General features: G+C 33.2%; 1 protein-coding gene across 7 annotated transcripts in view; it reads right to left on the bottom strand.

Annotated features, from left to right (window-relative positions):
• Nucleotides 1-7,756: 7,756 nt before the first annotated feature.
• Nucleotides 7,757-19,608, bottom strand: part of LOC105629498 (DNA (cytosine-5)-methyltransferase CMT2) — a 41,858-nt gene continuing 30,006 nt past the window's right edge. For 2 of the 7 annotated variants that reach the window (XM_037637614.2, XM_089716726.1), the window contains 7 exons: nt 18,512-18,630; nt 18,332-18,436; nt 17,026-17,069; nt 16,880-16,949; nt 16,701-16,804; nt 9,903-10,294; nt 7,993-8,132 (listed from right to left, as the gene is read on the bottom strand). In XM_037637614.2, coding sequence (XP_037493542.1) covers nt 9,967-10,294; nt 16,701-16,804; nt 16,880-16,949; nt 17,026-17,069; nt 18,332-18,436; nt 18,512-18,630 — 770 coding nt within the window. In that variant the 3' untranslated portion in view covers nt 7,993-8,132; nt 9,903-9,966. Of the gene's footprint in view, nt 8,133-8,757; nt 9,701-9,902; nt 10,295-12,775; nt 13,123-15,419; nt 15,890-16,700; nt 16,805-16,879; nt 16,950-17,025; nt 17,070-18,138; nt 18,216-18,331; nt 18,437-18,511; nt 18,631-19,608 lie in introns of those variants that run through there. The other 5 variants (XM_037637615.2, XM_037637617.2, XM_012211110.4 and 2 more) reach the window with 5 other exon arrangements.

The raw sequence follows: 19,608 nt of genomic DNA, 5'->3' as shown, positions 1-19,608 counted from the left end.
TCAAGTTAATCTAAATTTACAAGGTGATAATTTCTAAGAATGCTAACTAATTATAGCAAATTCGAAAATTCTCAATTTGTAAATCCGATTTCAAATCACAAATCCTTTTTACCAAATCTTAAAACCGAAGCAAGAATCTGTTTTATTAGTATATTATTTTTCTCCTATTTGTTAGTAATATTAATGTGAATGGGATAGTTGACTAATTTTTAGGGATTTTCTGTTTCTAGGTATAGTGTATCTAAGGGCACAATAAATTGTCAATTTATATGAATAAAATGTTATGTTTTTCAAATTTAAAATTTCAATATGGTATCAGAGCTTTAGATCCTTGAGAGACTCTAAGATTGAATAATAGAGAAGATGCTTATAAGTTTACTTGAAAGATTTGAGGCAAAACTTTCATCTCTTGAAGATTCAAGAGACATTACTGAAATAATTTTATCAGAATTGACTAATGTTTTACAAGCCCAAGAGCAAAGAAGAGCTACTAGAAAAGAGGCAATGGAACAGATGGTTGAAGGAGCTTATCTAGCCAAAGTTGCAAAGAGAAAAGAAAAATTCCTTAGTGCAACCATTGCAAGAAGCATGGTCACGAAGATGAATCATATTGTTTGACGAAGTGAAAATCCAAGGATGAATAAATTAGTTCTTAAAAAACATGGGGATGAATTAGTTAAGTAGGCTAAATCTTAGGGACCTCAAAATTCTATTCCCTACAAATTTTGACACTAATCTAATAATACTCCCTCGTGTATAACTAATAGTATGAATTCCTTTTGATGGAAAGATTAATATCCTTGTTGTGGACAAAGGTTCAAACGTAGGATCTTTGTTTTCAAATAATAAATTTTTGGAGAATGGGAGTCATTTGTCAATTAAAATTGAGGAATTCATAGTTTAGGCGTTTTAGATCCCTATGCAAAGAGTTCAATCATTTTAACGAATCAGAGACTTGAGTAAAAATAAAATGTTAGATACGAGAGGGAGTGCTAGGCAACCGTATATATATATATATATATATATATTAATAAAGGAAAATGTAGAGGTGGATGTCCTATGCCGCCGTGGAAGTTAGAGGATCTGATGAGAGCATAAATTGCTTTTTTTAGAAAAATATTTTTGCTCAACTAAAGGAGACACTTGAAGCGTGCTTGAGACCAAGCCTTTTATGCTTTCTCAGCCAATTTGGAGCCGAAAGTGAGTTTTGGTAGCCTAATAGGAGCTTCATTTCTTTAATTATGACAATTTGGGTGGCTCAAAGTGAGTTTGGGTGATCCAAACTGCAGTGTTCAACTTTGGCAAGATCTCTTCAATCTTAACTCTCGAGCTTTTCAAACACCTCCACCGTGATGCATCTAGGTTGTCCACACTTGATAATTAAAATAAGCAATCTACTCTTCCAAAACGAGCTTGTGATCTCATCTTAGTTGCCTAACCATGATCATCAGTACTCTAGTATAGAAGATGAAAAATGAAGAAAGGTTTAAATTGAGAAACTATTGCTCAATCTCTTTAATTTCTTAATTTCAATCCTTGCAAAAGAGAGAAAACCAATCAAGATCTCATCTTGATTATAATTTGAACTTACAAAATAACACTACTAACATGCAATAACTACATTCAATTAGTCAAATCAAACGTCACATATCACTTTCAAAGTTTAGTCAATCCATTACTCATAAGCATAATAAATATTATCCATTCATAAGCTATTTAAAGTTTTCCGATATATAAACTTATACAAAATCTCTACAATCTCTTTTGCATAAATCATAAATATTATAAGATCTTTTATCCAAAATTAGTTTGTAATTCTCAAATTGATGCGGATCACGATCATCCGCTGATTCTATTGCTGCTCTCTAAACCTACTGATGAATAATTAAATTGCCATATTTTTATTTAATTCATTAATGTTTTATGCTAAATTATGGTGTTTTAGTAATACTTTAGTTAAATTTTCTATGAATTATTCATTTCTCACTTGTTTAAATCCATTTTTTATTATATTGTTTAGGACATAAAAAGCTGAAATATGGTGCTTGGGGTATGAAGTAATAAGGCATTGTCATGTTAAAGTTATAATTACAAGGCCTAGCCTCGCCGAAAATGGCGTGTGGCTTACCTATCTGAAATCCACCAAGGCCAGGTCCTGTTTCACATGACTTACACAAGACAAAGGCTTGCTAAAGTTAATGTATTCTTCCTATTCAGCTATTTTCCATCTTAGATAAGGAGTTTTGAAGCTTCCTATCTAGTCCTAATCCTATTTGGGAAATTTTATGGTAAAAACTTGTATAAAAAGGGGGTCTTGAGCCAAGAGAAAGGGAGGAATTGAAAAGAGTTCCTCAACTATTGCTTAAAGGAGATAAAAACAGCTAGAAGATTAAGAAGAATTTTGGAACCTAGAAGATCAAGCCTTCAATAAATAATAATAGTTGGACTTAAGAATTTTAACTTGGACATAAGCTGCATTATTTCGAAGATTTCATCAAACTAATGGGTTTTCATTAATTAAATAGCTGGAAGCATGAGTTTATTTTTAGTTAAAGTACACTTTTGTATCTTGGAAGAGAATAATTATTAGCTTAAGAAATCAGAAGATCAATTAATAAGCATAGATAGATGAGGAGTGGTGAATTCCAAATTCAAGAAGTCTTAGATCAAATTTCAATTGTCTTGTTTTATTATTATTTCTAGTTTATTCTATTTATTTCTTTAAAAGATTTAATCGATTTGTTTAGATAACATATAACTACTAAAATTTTGGTACTCAAAACCATCCTTGAAAGATCGATATCTTTTATCAGTTCTTGACACTGTGCACTTGTGCGTGAGAAAACTCAACGCGCTAGGCTATAGGCTTAATGGGTATACAAATCTCCAAAAACACATTCATTCACCATGAACGATTATCAAACATACCACATTATTAAATATAAAAATCTTCAATCCATTCAAGTTGAAAAAATCACCATTGGCACAACTTTATTTAAATTCCTAAAACTCTTCGTTTAGCTTATTAAAAGAAACATCATTAAAAATTTATCATTTCGATTTGCCTTAAATTGGGAAAAATTATTATTTTATCCCTGATGTTTGTCATAATTATTTAAATAGTCCCCAATATTTATACATATATTTATAACATCCATGAGATTTGCCATTGTCATATTATTTGGTCCTTCCGTAAAAAAAATACACTTTTTTCGTTATTTTTGAGAAGAAAAGACGAAATTATCCTTTGGAAAAATAATTATTTCGTCCCTAAGGTTTGCCATAATTATAAAGTAGCCCTCGACATTTATACAAATATTTATAACGTCCCTGAGGTTTACTTCCGTAATATTAATTGGTCCTTCCATAAAAAAAAAAAAAAAAAACTTTTTCAGTTAATTTTGAGTGGAAAAGACGAAATTATCATTTATAAGTTTTCATTGATATTATTATTAATCCCTTTCCTCTAAAATACCTAAAACTCACATTTTCACCATCTTCCTCAACCTAACGCGGTCTTCATTGCCACAACCGTGTCAATGAAAACTATCATCTCCATAACCAGATCACCACCAAAACTAAAACCCAACATCCAAACTCAATCAAGCCATCATCACCCTTCATCCATTTATCTCTCTGTCCTTGATTAGAGGATTTAGGGTAGTTTGATCATTCTATTAAAAATTAACAGCAAAAAGTGTGTTTTTTGGACGGAATGACCAAATAATATGACGGAAGTAACTTCAGGGACGTTATAAATATTTGTACAAATGGCGGGGATTACTTAAATAATTATGGCAAACCTCAGCGATGAAATAATTATTTTCCCTTTTAGTTTTGTTGGTGATATGGTTATGGAGATACTTAACAGAGACACGGTGGCGGCAATGAAGACCGCGTTGGGTTGAGGAAGATGGTGAAAATTTGAGTTTTAGGTATTTTAGAGGAAAGGGATTGACAATAATGTCAATGAAAACTTATAAAGGATAATTTCGTCTTTTCCACTCAAAATTAACGGAAAAAGTGTATTTTTTTATGGAAGGACCAATTAATATGACGGAAGTAAACCTCAGGGACGTTATAAATATTTGTATAAATGTCGGGGACTACTTAATAATTATGGCAAACCTCATGGATGAAATAATTATTTTTCCAAAGGATAATTACGTCTTTTTCTCTCAAAATTAATGAAAAAAATGTATTTTTTTTACGGAAGGACTGATTAATATGACGGTGGCAAATCTCAAGGATGTTATAAATATATGTATAAATGTCGATGACTACTTAAATAATTATGACAAACTTCATGGACGAAATAATAATTTTCCCCCTTAAATTCCACTAACAACATATATAGTTAAACAATGATGGTGCTTTTAGGTTAAATAACCAAACTTTTATGCCTTTAAGCATATCTACATATAACAAATTTATACATATATATTATCATCTAATTATATTTATTCACATAAAGGCAAATTTCTTATATAACTAGGTCCATACATATAATCATTTCTTACACAATTTACAAATACAAGAATATATATATATATATATATATATATATATATATACCAAAGAAATAGGGAAGAGAAATAGGGAAGAGCGAATGACTAGGAATTGTATCGGGCTTTGAAGCGCCGAAAAAGAAGGCTCAAAGAGGGGGCCTCATAACTACTAGGCCTCACCTCAGCAATAAGACCCTTTTCTGAAGAGGAGCTGCTAGCCGATCAAGCGGAACTCCTCCGTCTTCCCCTTCCCAAGCTAGTAATAGATATGCTGCCTCACTCGTCGTCCTTATATATATATATATATATATATATATATATATATATATACACACACATACGCACACTACAAAATCCTTCAATTAAGCAAATTATAAATTCCTCATATCATTAATTATATTTAACACGTGTGCAAAATTCACTTAGATGTCATTATGGAAATATGGGGGAAAAATTATTATTTCGTCCCTGAGGTTTTACATAATTATTTAAGTAGCTTTCGACATTTATATATATATTTATAACGTTCTTGAGGTTTGCTACCATCATATTAATTGGTCATTCCGTCAAAAAAAATACATTTTTTCCGTTAATTTTGAGAGGAAAAGACGAAATTATCCTTTGGAAAAATAATTATTTCGTCCCTGAGGTTTGCCATAATTATTAAGTAGTCCCCGACATTTATACAAATATTTATAACGTCCCTGAGGTTTATTTCCGTCGTATTAATTGGTCCTTCCATAAAAAAAATACACTTTTTCCGTTAATTTTGAGCGAAAAAGACGAAATTATCCTTTATAAGTTTTCATTGACATTATTGTCAATCCCTTTCCTTTAAAATACCTGAAACTCAAATTTTCACCATCTTCCTGAACCCAACATGGTCTTCATTGCCACCACCGTGTCTCTGTCAAGTATCATCTTCATAACCAGATCACTAACAAAACTAAAAGGGAAAATAATCGTCGCTGAGGTTTGCCATAATTATTTAAGTAGTCCCCCCCATTTATACAAATATTTATAACATCCCTGAGGTTACTTCCGTCATATTACTTGGTCCTTCCGTCCAAAAAACACACTTTTTGCTGTTAATTTTTAAATGGCTTGATTGAGTTTGGATGTTGGGTTTTAGTTTTGGTGGTGATCTGGTCATGGAGATGATAGTTTTTATTGACACGGTGGTGGCAATGAAGACCGTGTTGGATTCAGGAAGATGGTGAAAATTTGAGTTTCAGGTATTTTAGAGGAAATGGATTAATAATAATGTCAATGAAAACTTATAAAGGATAATTTCGTCTTTTCCACTCAAAATTAACGGAAAAAGTGTATTTTTTTATGGACGGACCAATTAATATGACGGAAGTAAATTTCAGGGACATTATAAATATTTGTATAAATGTAGGGGACTATTTAATAATTATGCCAAACCTTAGGGACGAAATAATTATTTTTTCAAAGGATAATTTCGTCTTTTCTTTTCAAAATTAATGGAAAAAGTTTATTTTTTTGACGGAAGGACCAATTAATATGACGGTGGCAAACCTCAGGGACGTTATAAATATATGTATAAATGTCGAGGACTACTTCAATAATTATGTAAAACCTCAGGGATGAAATAATAATTTCCCCGAAATATGGTAAACAAGAAGTTAATATACTGACCAGTTGAAATGAGTACTAACACCCAAGAGTGGGCTAAGTGAAGCCAATTGATCTTTGTAAAGAAATGGATAAATGGTGAGATAGACCATTCGTGTTACATGATCCTGAATGAGATGAGAGATCTAGCCATATCCTGGTTGTATGGAAAAAGAAGTATGAAGCAAACTGAGCTGAGTATGTTGTGACTCCTAAAGGAGAGGAGCAATATGCAATGAATTGACTTGATGAAGTGCTTATAAATGCACATAAAGGGGCTAATGGAGAATGGGTGGGGGTGCGAGAGACCACCCCAGATGTATGACAATAATAATTACTTTATTTTATCATTGCTCGTTTATTTGGAAATACATGAAACATTGATGGAGTATTTGTGGGAGGGCTACCAAGCAAGTTGGAGGTCGATTGTATAATTATTGATGAAATTTGATCTCGCTCATTTGAGCTGGGGAGGGCATAAAACACTGAAAAAGCCGGTTTTTGGAAGTGTGATTATTGGTTGGCTTTCCAATTGAATTGGAAGTTGCTCATGAATGCAATGTCGAAAAGTATTTGAAGTCCGGCAGATGGAATATCAAACTACAACTAATATTTCAGGTTGTAAGCAATGTTAATAAAAATTTATGATCCCAGAGGATAGACTATCAGACTAAAGAATGATGATCAGACTGTGGGTAAAGGTGTAGTAAAACCAAAATGGATTGCTGTGGATGAGTCGAAATATTCTTTGTTCTTGCTGTTTAATGTTTACAGGAGAAGTTGATCAAAAGAGTAACCCCAAAATAGGCAGCTATTATCTAAGGAACCATAAGAGCAAAAGAAACATGGCAAAGGAAAATCACATTTCTGTTATGTAGAAACCAAAAGAGCTTACAGTATCACAATCCAATGTCTATATATATATATATATACACGCACATGGCCTGGCAAGATGAACTTGTATAGAGAGGGTCATGACCATGAAAAGAAAATTGATTTTATAAAAAAAATGTGCATCAATACAACATGAGGCTACCAAAGCATGAGTTGAAAATGGCCACATTACGAGCCATGTTACAAAGAGCAAGAAATAAGATGCCGAGCACCAAGATGAGACATAGAAAGACAACCTGAAACTGAGGGTGACTTGTGAAAGAGGAAGTTGCGGTCCAAAGTAAATAAAATGTAAATCGACCCGTGTTGCTAGAACAGCAAAGCCTTAGAAGGGGACAAATCAAATAACTTAGGCATTAAAAGAATAATCAAATCGAAAGTTATACTATGAGATGTGTAGATATTTAAGAAGAATATATGTACAAGTACTATCATTTCTTAGTTTTCTATATCATTTCATTTTTGTTTATTATTATTATTACTAACCATAGACGAGGGAAAAGAACTAGGTATGTGAGACATAAAAGAAATATAAGAAATTAAAGGGTCGAAAAGAATAAAAGATAGAGAGAAAAAAAAAGGGAATGAGAAATAAAGTAAATATTTAAATCAAGTTGGTTATATTTATTTGCGTGTTGTCTCCAATTAATAAGAATCCTGAGTGCATTATAAGAAAAATGAATCTTCTAAAATATGTACAGTACTATGTTAGGATGTGCAAAACATGGCAGTGAAGCATACTTTATTTTACCTTGGAAACACAAGTATAAAATTTTAATTTCAGGTTTCAGATTCCAAATTCGATCTCATCAGTTTCAGTTTCAGTTTCCGTTTCCTGCATTCTTATTCAGTGCAAACAAAAGAAAGTTAATAACAGCAGGCACTGGATTTAATCTTTTCTTATGAATGACTGAATTTTATTCAGACTTCTGAAATACTGAGTTGGCTAATTGGAGATTAGTTGAGTGAGAAAACTTTGGGGGCAGTTTCATCAGTGGTTCATCATCAATGAGTTTCTGAAATGCCATCCCAAGTGCATATCCTAATGCTCGCCCTACTGGAACAGCAACTGCATTCCCAACCTGGCGGTACCTGAACCACACAAATTAAGATAAATATAGAATTACATCGTGGAAAAGATTTTCAATTCATATACTGACATACAACTCGAAAAACATAAATACAATAAATCCATTGCCTGAGGCACTAAGCGCAACTAAAGGCACTTGCCTAGATGAAGTGAGGAATTCTAGATAACTCTAAAATTTAGAATTCTATATCGGTTCCAAAAAGAATTAGAAAATTTAGAATTTTAGATGTACTGCTAAAGAATCAAAACTATGTCATGCATTTTGGATTTTGTATCCAAATATTAGTTCCAAAAAGCACTTTAGATGATTTAGAATTCTAGACAAATTGTTGAACAATCAAAAATAATTCTAGGTGAATTGTTGAAGAATCAAACTGTGTTATGTACACTTAAAATCCGAGATCTTTGGTGTAAACTCAGTTAAGGAAAATATATTCTTGTTGTATTTCATCAATTACGGAGACATATATATACACACATAAGACACTACAAACTATTTAGAAATTGATACTACAGACTATTTAGGAATCTAACACCTAATAAGATTCTATAAACAAAAAAACAAGTTGAAACATAGATGTTAATCATGCCTAACTTGTTATAAAGATAGTCAACCCGAGAGACTACATTTTGTTTATTGCTCCTCCAAGATATCAAGTTTCCATCTACAAAGATACAATATCCTCAAGTTGATCTTCTATCAACCTTTGAACCTGCACAGTCTGCATATGGAAAACACTCAATGTCCAAATTCTCATGATTACTCTAAAGGAGGCCACGACCTGATTTACCTTTCAAGTAACACAAAATCTATCCTAAAGCTTTCCAATAGATAACAGTAGGAGAAGACATATATTGACTTAAGATACCTGGACATGTTACTGTAAAATAATTCAGTTTGCCCACCAATCTTCTATATATTTCAGAATTATCAAATAACTCACTATTAGCTATAAGTTGCAAATTAGGAGTCATCAGAGAATTGCATAGTTTGGCACCCAACTTTCCAGTTTCCTTCAGTAAAGCAAAGAAATACTTTCTTTGAGATAAGGAGATGTCTCTCTTCACCTGGACATTTAAATACCTAAAAAATACTTCAATGAACCTAAGTCTTTTGTCTGGAACTGAGTTTGAAAGAATGATTTGAGTGATGTAATGCCGACTGAATCACTTCCTGTAATAATAATATCATCGACGTAAACCACAAGTAGTCTTAGTACTTCTGAAAAATATAAAATGATCATAAGTGCTCTTCTGAATGCCAAATTGGTGTACCACCTTGCAAAATCTATCAAACCAAGCTTGAGGACTCTGTTTTAGGCCAAAGAGATTTTTGAAGTTCACACACTTTACCTGACTCCCCTTAAGCAACAAAGCCTGGCGATGTAAAGGCCAATCTAAGGTAATTGCCAAAAAGATAAACAAGCCTTGAGAAAAGGTATTAGAGTAATCAAGTTCATAAATTTGAGAATAATCCTTAGCAAATCAACAAGCCTTGAGACGCATAACAGACCCATTAGGATTCCCTTTAAGTGGTGAAAAACCCACTTACAACCAATAGGTTTCTTACCTGCAGGGAGAGGCACAAGATTCAAAGTAACATTAACATCTAAGAAAGCCATTTCCTCTTTCATTGCTGCACAAGAACTAGGATGGGACAAAATTTGAACAATAGTTTTAGGGAAGAGTTTACTTGCAAAAACAACAAGATGAAGAAGAAAGATGATTATAACTGACAAAAGAAGAAATATGATAGGAACATTGGCGTTTACCTTTTCGAAGAGCAATAGGAAGGTCAAGGTCCAATTGAGGAGTAGTGGATGGCACAAACTCAGGTTAAGTAGAAGGGACCGGAACTTCTGTTGAAGCAGCAGTTGGGGGAAGAGAGTCAAGAGTCCCTAACCTTTTGGAATAAACCTGTTCAAAACGATGGCGAGCAAATGCTGGTGCAGGAGCAGGCATAGGATTAAGAGCAGGAGCAGGAGCACGACATCTAGGAATTTGCCAGATAGTGTACACTGAAAGATCATCATCCTCCCTTTCACTCATATACAGAAGAAGGGAACAAAAAAGAGTATTTTCAAAGAGTGTGACATCCACAGAAGTAAGATAACGGTAAAGATCAAGAGAAAAATAACGATACCCTTTTTGATTCTGAGAGTACCTAAGAAAAACACAACGAAGAGATTTTGGATCAATCTAGTAATTGTGAATGAACATCACGCACAAAACAAGTACAACCAAGAATACGAGGTTCAATGAGAAATAAAAGTTTAGAAGGAAATAAGACACTATATGGAATTTCACCATTGAGCATAGAAGAAGGCATATGATTGATAAAAGAATGAGCAGTAGAGACAACATCAACCAAAAAATGTTTAGGTACCTTCATTTGGAAAAGTGCCTTAACAACCTCGAAAAGATGTCGATTTTTTCTTTCTGCAATCCCATTTTGAGGAGTATTGACACAAGATGTTTGATGAAGAATATTATTCTATGACATATATGCTTGGAAAGAACTAGATAGATATTTTTTAGCATTCTCACTTTACAATATACGAACAGAGGTATTAAATTGAGTTTTAATCTCAGCACAAAAAGAACCAAAGATAGAAAATATCTGAGAGCGAGTTTTCATTTTATATAACCAAGTAACACAAGAATAATCATCCACTAAAATAACAAAATATTGAAATCCAATTTGTGAAGTAACACAACATGGACCCCAAATATCTGAATGAACTAACTCAAAAGGAGATGAAGCTCGTTTATTGATTTGAGGAACTAAAGGTCAATGATGATGTTTGGCAGATTGACAAGACTCACATTATAAAACCGATAAAGATTGAAACTATGGACACAACTTCTTTAAAGTAGACCATGAAGATGACCCAGACGATACTGAACCTTGTAAACAGTTGAGGAAAAATATTATTGTTCATATATTCTTTCATCAACAGGGAGACATAAATATATACAAGATACTACAAATGTATTACGAATCTAACTTCTAATAGAACTCTATTTATAACTAGTCCTTAACCCTCCCCATCAAGTTGAAGCATAAATGTTAATCATGCCAAACTTGTTACAAAGATAGTTAACCCGAGATTCATTTGGAGCTTTTCTAAAATATCTCCTAGCCATTCACTTGTTCTAACGCGCCCTATAGAGATAACACATTATTGTATCTTTTCACGAATGAAATAACAATCAATCTCAATATGTTTTGTTCGTTCATATAATACCGGATTTGATGCAATGTAAAGAGCAGCTTGATTATCACACCATAACTTTATAGGCAAGGACGACTTGAAACTAATTTCCTCTAGCAACTGATGAATCCAAATTATTTCACAAGCAGATTGTGTCATAACTCGATATGCTGATTCAGCACTCGATCGTAACACTACATTTTGTCTCTTGCTCCTCCATGATATCAAGTTTCCACCCACGAAGACACAATGTCCTAAAGTTGATATGAAAAACAGTCAATGTCCAAATGCCCATGATTACTATAAAGGAGGCCACGACCTAGATTGTCTTTCAAGTAGCACAAAAACTATCCTAAAGCTTCCCAATGGATAATAGTAGGAAAAGACATAAACTGGCTTAAAATGCTCACAGAATAAACAATATTTGGACTTGTTACCATAAGATAATTCAGTTTGCCCACCAATCTTCTATACATCTTAGGATCATCAAATAACTCACCATCAGCTGTAAGTTGCAAATCAAGAGTCATTGTAGTATTGCATGGCTTGGCACCCAACTTTCTAGTTTCCTCAATAAGTCAAGGACATACTTCCTTTGAGATAAGAAGATGCTCTCTTACACCAGGACACTTCAATACTCACAAAATACTTCAATGATCCTAAGTCTTTTATTTGGAACTGAGCCTGGAGAAATGACATGAGTGATGTAATGCCAGCTGAATCACTCCCTGTAATAACAATGTCATCGACATATACCACAAGTACAATCAAGCCAGTCTTAGTACTTCTGAAAAATATAGAACGATCAGAAGTGCTCTTTTGTATGCCAAATTGATGCACGACCTCGTAAAATCTACCAAACCAAGCTCGAGGTCAATATTTTAAGCTATAAAAAGATTTAAGAATTTTACACACTTTACCAGGCTCCCCCTAAGCAACAAAGCCTAGTGGTTGCTCCATGTAAACTTCCTCTTGAAGGTCTTATGAAGAAAAGCATTCTTAACATTCAGTTGATGTAAAGGTCAACCAAAAGTAGCTACTAAAGAAATAAACAAATGAATAGAAGAAAATTTGGCTATAGGAGAAAAGTGTCAGAGTAATCAAGTTCATAAATTTGAGAATAGCCCTTAGCAACTAAACGAGCCTTGAGATGAGCAATAGAACCATCAGGATTCACTTTAATGGTGAAAACCCACTTATAACCAATAGTTCTTTTATCTGTAGGGAGAGGCACAAGATCCCAAGTACAATTAGCATCTAAGGCAATCATTTCTTCTTTTATTGTTGCATGCCAACCAGGATAGGACAAAGCTTGAACAATAGTTTTAAAGATAAAAATAGAGTCTAGGTTACTTAGAAAATAACGAGATAAAGAAAAAGATGATCATAATGGACAAAAGAAGAAATAGGATAAGTACATTGGCATTTACCTTTTCGACGAGAGATTAGAAGCTCAAGGTCCGACTGACTAGTAGATGGCACAAAATCAAGTTGAGTAGAAGGGACCAGATCTTCTATTGAAGCGGCAGGTGGGGGAAGTGAGTCAGGAGTCTTTGATCTTTTGGAATAAACATGTTTAAAATGAGAGCAAGCAGACGCTGGTGCAGGAGTAGGAATAAGATTAGTTGTAACAGATGCTGGTGTAAGAGCAGGAACAGGAATAGGTGCATGAGAGCTAGGAAGTTGTTGGATAGTGTGGACTAAAAGATCATCATCTCCCCCTCACTCGTATATATAGAAGAAGGAAAAGATGGAGTATTCTCAAAGAATATGACATCTACAAAAACAAAATAACAGTTAAGATCAGAAAAGAAACAACGATACCCTTTTGATGCCGAGCATACCCAAGGAAAACGCAACGAAGAGACTTTGGATCAAATTTGGAAATCTATGGACGAACATCACGAACAAAACAAGTACAACAAAAAATACAAAGTTTAATGGGAAATAGAAGCTCAGAAGGAAACAAGGTACTATATGAAATTTCACCATTAAGCACAGAAGAAGGCATGCGATTGATAAAAAAAATGCAGTAGAAACAACATCGGCCCAAAAGTGTTTAGGGAACTTCATTTGGGATACAAGTGCCCTAGCAACCTCGAGAAGATGTCGATTTTTTCTTTCTGCAAGCTCATTCTAAGGAGTATCAACACAAGATGTTTGATGAAAAATATCATTCTATGACATACAAGATTGGAAAGAACTAAATAAATATTCTTTAGTATTATCACTTTGCAGTATCCAAAAAGAGGTATTAAATTGAGTTCACAAAAGGAACAAAAGATAGAGAATATCTCAAAACGAGTTTTCATTAAAAATAACCAAGTAACACGAGAATAATCATCCACAATACCTAAATCTAATTTCAGAAATAACAGGACATGGACCCCAAACATCAAAATGACCTAACTCAAGAGGGGATGAAGCCCGTTTATTGACTCGAGGAACTCAAAGTAAACGATGATGTTTGGCAAATTGAGAAGATTCACATTCTAAAACTGATAAAGACTAAAACTGTGGACACAACTTTAAAACTGATAAAGATTCACAACTTCTTTGTTAAAGCACTTCTTACATATTGAAGTTTCAACATGTAAGAATTAATTCTCTTATCTCAGAGGAAGTATGTTCTTGATATGTTGGTAGAATTAGTGAAATTAGGTTCTAAGCCTTACAATGCACCAATGACTTCGAATCCACAACTTACAGTAAGGGATAGTGAGTTGTTTGCAGATCCAAAGATGTATAAAAGGTTAGAGGGAAAGTGAACTACTTAATAGTGACTCATGATTTTTTGTACTCTGTTAGTGTAGTGAGTCATTTTTTTTATGTTCGCTCCGTTTGTTAAGCACTAGAAAGCATTGGGACAAATTTTATGTTATTTAAAGGGAATTCCAAGACATGGTTTATTGTGTAGTAATCATGAACATTCAAATATTGAATGGTTGCAAATGCTGCAACTGCAGATTGGGCAGATTCTAAGGTAGACAAGAGATCGACTACAAGGTACTGTATTTTTGTTGGAGGAAATTTAATATTAAGGCAAAGTAAGAAGGAGAATATAGTCTCTCAGTTTAGTGCTAAATCGAGAATATTGAGTAACAACACATTTTTATGTGAGGCCATATTGGTACATTAGTTATTAAATAAAATTGGTCTAAAGATTTCCCTTCCTACTAAATAATGGTGTGATAACCAAACCGCTGTATTATTTCTAATCTTGTATTTCATTAGTGATCCAAGCATATTGAGATTGATTGATTGTCACTTTGTTCATGAAAAAATTCAACATGAGATTATCTCAACAGGACATGTCAAGACCAGAGAACTGCCAGGAGATATGTTCACAAAAGCATTGAATGGGAATCAGGTTGATTACATTGTAACAAGTTGGGCATGGTTGATATTTATGCTCCGAATTGAGGGGGAGATTTTTGGAAAATCTATGTTAATGTTTCCTATGTATCGGATAAAGAGATTTTTATCCCTCAAATGAAAATATATCGTACATCTCTTATAAGAAACTAATTTGTAAACCAGTAGACTCTCCTATTGAAGTTAACCAAAAATTACAAGCAAGAAAGGGAGACTCAATTGACCTTGGTGTATATCAAAGATTAGTAGGAAGATTGATTTATCTCTTACACACTAGAGCAGATATAGCTCGTACTATAAGTCTAGTTAGCCAATATATGTGTGATCCTTGCAGTTCTCATCTAGAAGCTCTTTTTCGCATTTTAAGGTATTGAAAGTCTGTACTTGGAAAATGTTTACTCTTCTCTAAGCATGATTACCTTAAAATTGAAGCCTTTATTGATTGAACTGGATCTCCCAGGTAGAAGATTAACTTTTGGTTACTATGCCTTTGTGAAACCCAGTTACTTGGAGAAATAAAAAGCAAATATTTGTTAGCACGTTCAAGTGTGGAAGCTAAATATAGAACCAAGGCCTAAGGTGTTTGCAAATTATTATGGCTAAAGAAGACAAGGAAGAATTGCAAGTGTCTTATTATTAGAAAATTGTGTTTGTATTCAATATTTTAATCATCAATGAATTGCATAGGTTTATATACAAGAAATTCCTAAGCTATTTAGGAATATAAATAATTAACTAATTACGAATATCCCTAAAACTTCGCTATATACTTATTCTATATTGATTTTCCTTAACACTTCCCCTCTAGTTGGAGCATAGATGTTAATCATGCCCAACTTGTTACAAATATTGTCAATATTCGAGGTGCTTTGCTGGGTCACGTGGATGCCATAGACTGAATCCTGTTACAACACCTTTTTTCACACTTCTCTCGTTACATCCCTTTTTAAGGTAGTTTATTGCCACAATCCTCCCCATATGTGATCATATGTTGCTGGTTCCTCCTGTGTGGATGACATCCACCAAGCATTAATGGATTGTGATTTAGTTTTAATGGACATTTGTCTTCGCCTCCAACAGGCCCAACAGCGGATGAAAGAAACTTATAGCAGGGGTCATCGTGATCTTGAATTTCCAATAGGCACTATGGTTTGGTTACGTCTCCGTCCCTACAAGCAGCAGTCTCTTTCTTGACTATTGATCTATTACTTCAATGAATTTTCTTTTATTTTCTGTCTAGAACATATAAGTTTCATATTGGAGAGAAGTCATCGCAAAATATCTATGGTCTTTTGACATTAATGTGAATTTAGTTATAATCAACAGAGCAGAATGGAGATAAAGGATTCATGTAGCCGTCTCCAACTAGTTTAATATTAAGGCTTAGTTATACATAAGTTTCATTATGCAGCATCATTGGATAATGCTCTTGCTCTGAAATTAGTGTGTAAAGATATTGATAATTTTTTCCATGTTAATCCATGTGTCAAGCTTTTGTGTACTTGAGTTACCATAAGCTAAAAGCTATGTCACTCTTTATACCACTTGTGTTGATTGATTGAAAGCAATTCAAAATTTAAATTCGAACATGATTACATGTGATATATTTTTGCTTATCATTTTATTAGCATAAATTATGTTTTACACATTTTTTTCTTCTCTATTCAGTTTAATTATTAATAAAAATTATAGTTTGAGTATTAATTTGTTATTAATTTATGACTTTTTGAAAAAAATTAGATTCATGAGTCAACTAAACAAATAACGAGTTCGGCATGCAATGCACTTGCTAAATTTCAATTCCTAAAATTTTGGGAGCTGTCCTGCAACTTAACTTTTCGATGCAGAAGCATTTCCCCATGGAGATACCCCTAAAAATGTTTATTCCAATGTTTATGCAGAGCACATGCATACTTTTGAGGAGAAACCAATTTTTTTTAAAATTATATAAGATAACAATTCAGATAAGAACTTCCATACCTTTCTTTAACTGTCCCGCAGAATCTGTAGTAATCAGGAAAACCTTGCAGTCTTGCACATTCTCGTATAGTCAGAACTCTATCTTGCTCTGGATGTATTATTGCCTACAAATGATAAAAGGAATTATATCAATGTTCAAGACAAGTCACTGATAATTCCAACCAGGAAAAAGGAGGGACCTGGCTGTGAAGATCTGGGAAAGTCACCACAGTTGATACTGTCTCATCCCACCATAATCTTGCATATGGCCTAAAAACAGTCGGTTGATTAACAAATAGGAGGAGAAAAAAAAGAGATGTCCAGGAGAAGGAACCATCCAACAAACCGTTTAGACTTTCCACTTTCAAATCCAAGGGCAAAATCTGGCACCTGCAAGTAAAAAGAACAGAACTTACTGTTAATTTAGCATCAGTTAGCTTGACCATAGTATGAATAGGGGAATCTAAAATGGTCACAACTATCACCTCTTTCAACTAGTCAAAATTTTCAGTTCATTTATGCCCATTTTAACACCTCAGGTTCAACTTTCTTCAGCTATTAAAAAAACTTGATACTTTAAAACCATACAGCAACCCTTCTTTTATAATCCAACCAGAAGATATTTAGATATGCGCAAGGCTCCATTATTTCCCAGAAAAGATCTCTCAACCTTTTGGATGCTTATAAAAATGGGTCATAAGAAATTGTTGTCTCTTGAAGTGGAAAAAAAAATTAGATTGAGAAAGAATTTTTCTTTCTTTTTTTTTTAAAAGGCGAGTTATTTTCTTAACTTTCACAAATAATGGTCAAGGAACCTATCCAGGTGAATGCCTATCATCAGTCTACTTACTGATCACCAACAACCAAAAAACGATTTTTTTCGCATAATTTCCACTTACAGCAAATCTAAATAGGAAATATTAGGTTTTTGTAGGTCAAACAGCTTCAGCCTTAAAGATTGAAAGAAACTAACATTTTTGAATGTACATCAAATGCAAGAAAATAATTTAGATTAATTTTCAGTTTACAACAAAACAACACAAAATAATGTCATTAAATCCCTATTGAGTATAAACTCTTATTGTTCCACAAAATAACTTAGAAAATATGTTCCACAAGATAAACAGAGTATAAACTCCTATTGTTTGTCAATTTCTTAATATTTTACCGATACATCAAAAGAACTCTAGATTTTAACGCTCAACTCTGAGATGCCTATTGAAAAGAGAATTCGAAATTTTTTAGAGTCAGATAATATCTTGCAGAGATAAGATTAGAATTAGATAAACAAATAAAGAAATTGAAAGTCTTTAGTAATGTCTAAGGATGAAAGAAACTCCAACATAGACCAAGCATGGCAAACAAAATATATAGGCAGGAAAATAAACTGATTGACATACAAGTTGCAGCTTCTATCAAATGTCAATTGACAAGGTAATTATCAGGAGGAAGGGTTTACATGTTCATATTGTGATGGTATGTAGTGTGGCTGGTTTGTCACACTAGATATCATATCAAAGTGCAGAACCAAAAAGCCTGCAATAATGTTGAAGCTCTAAGAGAGATTATAGCCTGCACTTCTGGTGTTTATTTATTGAGAAAACAGATGTAAATCCTTCAAGTTGGAATTTAAAATAAAAAAAAGCACTCACCAATGGCTTTCCGGATGGCAACAGCACTTGCTCATGTTTTGGATCCCGCCGAGCAACATTATCAGGTCCTACAACTACACCTGGGAGATTCCTGAAATTGGCTCCCTAAAAATACTAAAAGTAAATAAAAGCATCTAGAAAAGCTCAGACTTCGTACAAGTATGGTCACATATATTCAACCTTTCTTTTAGGGATTTGGCAAACTCGAGCATAATCTTCTTCAGTCAATGAGTAAGGACGATGATCGTATAATAAATTCTTGGTTTCTGTAGAGCCTTTCAATGAGGAACCAGTCATCTCTACACAGAGAGAGGGACAGAAATAAAAAAAGAAAAAGCGTCAGTGCTGGCTCCATGAACTCTCTCTCTCTTTTAAGCCAACATCTAACTTTGCAAATAATGCAAAAATAGATGCAATGAAACCAAAACATAAGGGCCATTTAAGTGAATACACGAGCAATTTAGAAAATAACATGCAGAGATGGATGCCACCGAAGGTCATATCAAAAGACTGCTATTGGCAAACAATAAATTTCATGATGGACATCTCTTTTCTATGGAGAAGGAAATGGAATGAAATAAAAATACAGAAAATGACAAATTCTAGGGCAAGGAAGTATACCACATCTGCTACAATGAGAAAGCAGCAAAATAGTTGTCCTCAACATTTTTAATGCGAATAAAGCTTAAGGAAATCCTTTGTTAAAATTAATAAATTGAAGTTTATGAGCAAACATATTAAAGAATAAGAAGGATGTATTTAGTATATTCTTGCTCAAAAATGTCTAAAATTGTACAAAATAACTGCATTCCACACTAACTATATTTTTTAGTTCAAATTAAAATGATTAATATAATCTTGAAATTTCAACTTGAAAAGAAAAATAATAACTAGCTTGGCACAATAAATTAAAGTACAAGCATACATGAACAAGAATCATAAAACAATTATAAGATCTGTATATAACCATAGCTTGATGTTACATCATGTAGACCAACACTGAAATTTAGGTGTTTGAAACTTTGAATCTCATATACTATTGATGAATTATAGCATAACTTAAGCACAAGCAGAGCGTAACTTGATCTTCTCAGGATCTAACAATCATCTTGATTACTAGAGAATGATATTTCATTAACCTGACTAGAAAGCTTAAGTACAAAAGCATAATTTATTTGTTTCTGAGGAAAAAGAAAATTTTTATAAACTTTGTAATTTAAGTTTCTTCTCTTTCTTTTTCCTTTGTCCTTTTTTTTTTTTTTTTTTTTGAAGCAAAG

This window comes from Jatropha curcas, chromosome 11 (assembly GCF_041381405.1).
Source record: "Jatropha curcas cultivar XTBG-Jc1 chromosome 11, XTBG_Jcur_1.0, whole genome shotgun sequence".
Lineage (NCBI taxonomy): Eukaryota > Viridiplantae > Streptophyta > Magnoliopsida > Malpighiales > Euphorbiaceae > Jatropha > Jatropha curcas.
The sequence above is the reverse complement of the archived record's forward strand: the minus strand, read 5'-3'. Positions and strand labels throughout refer to the sequence as shown.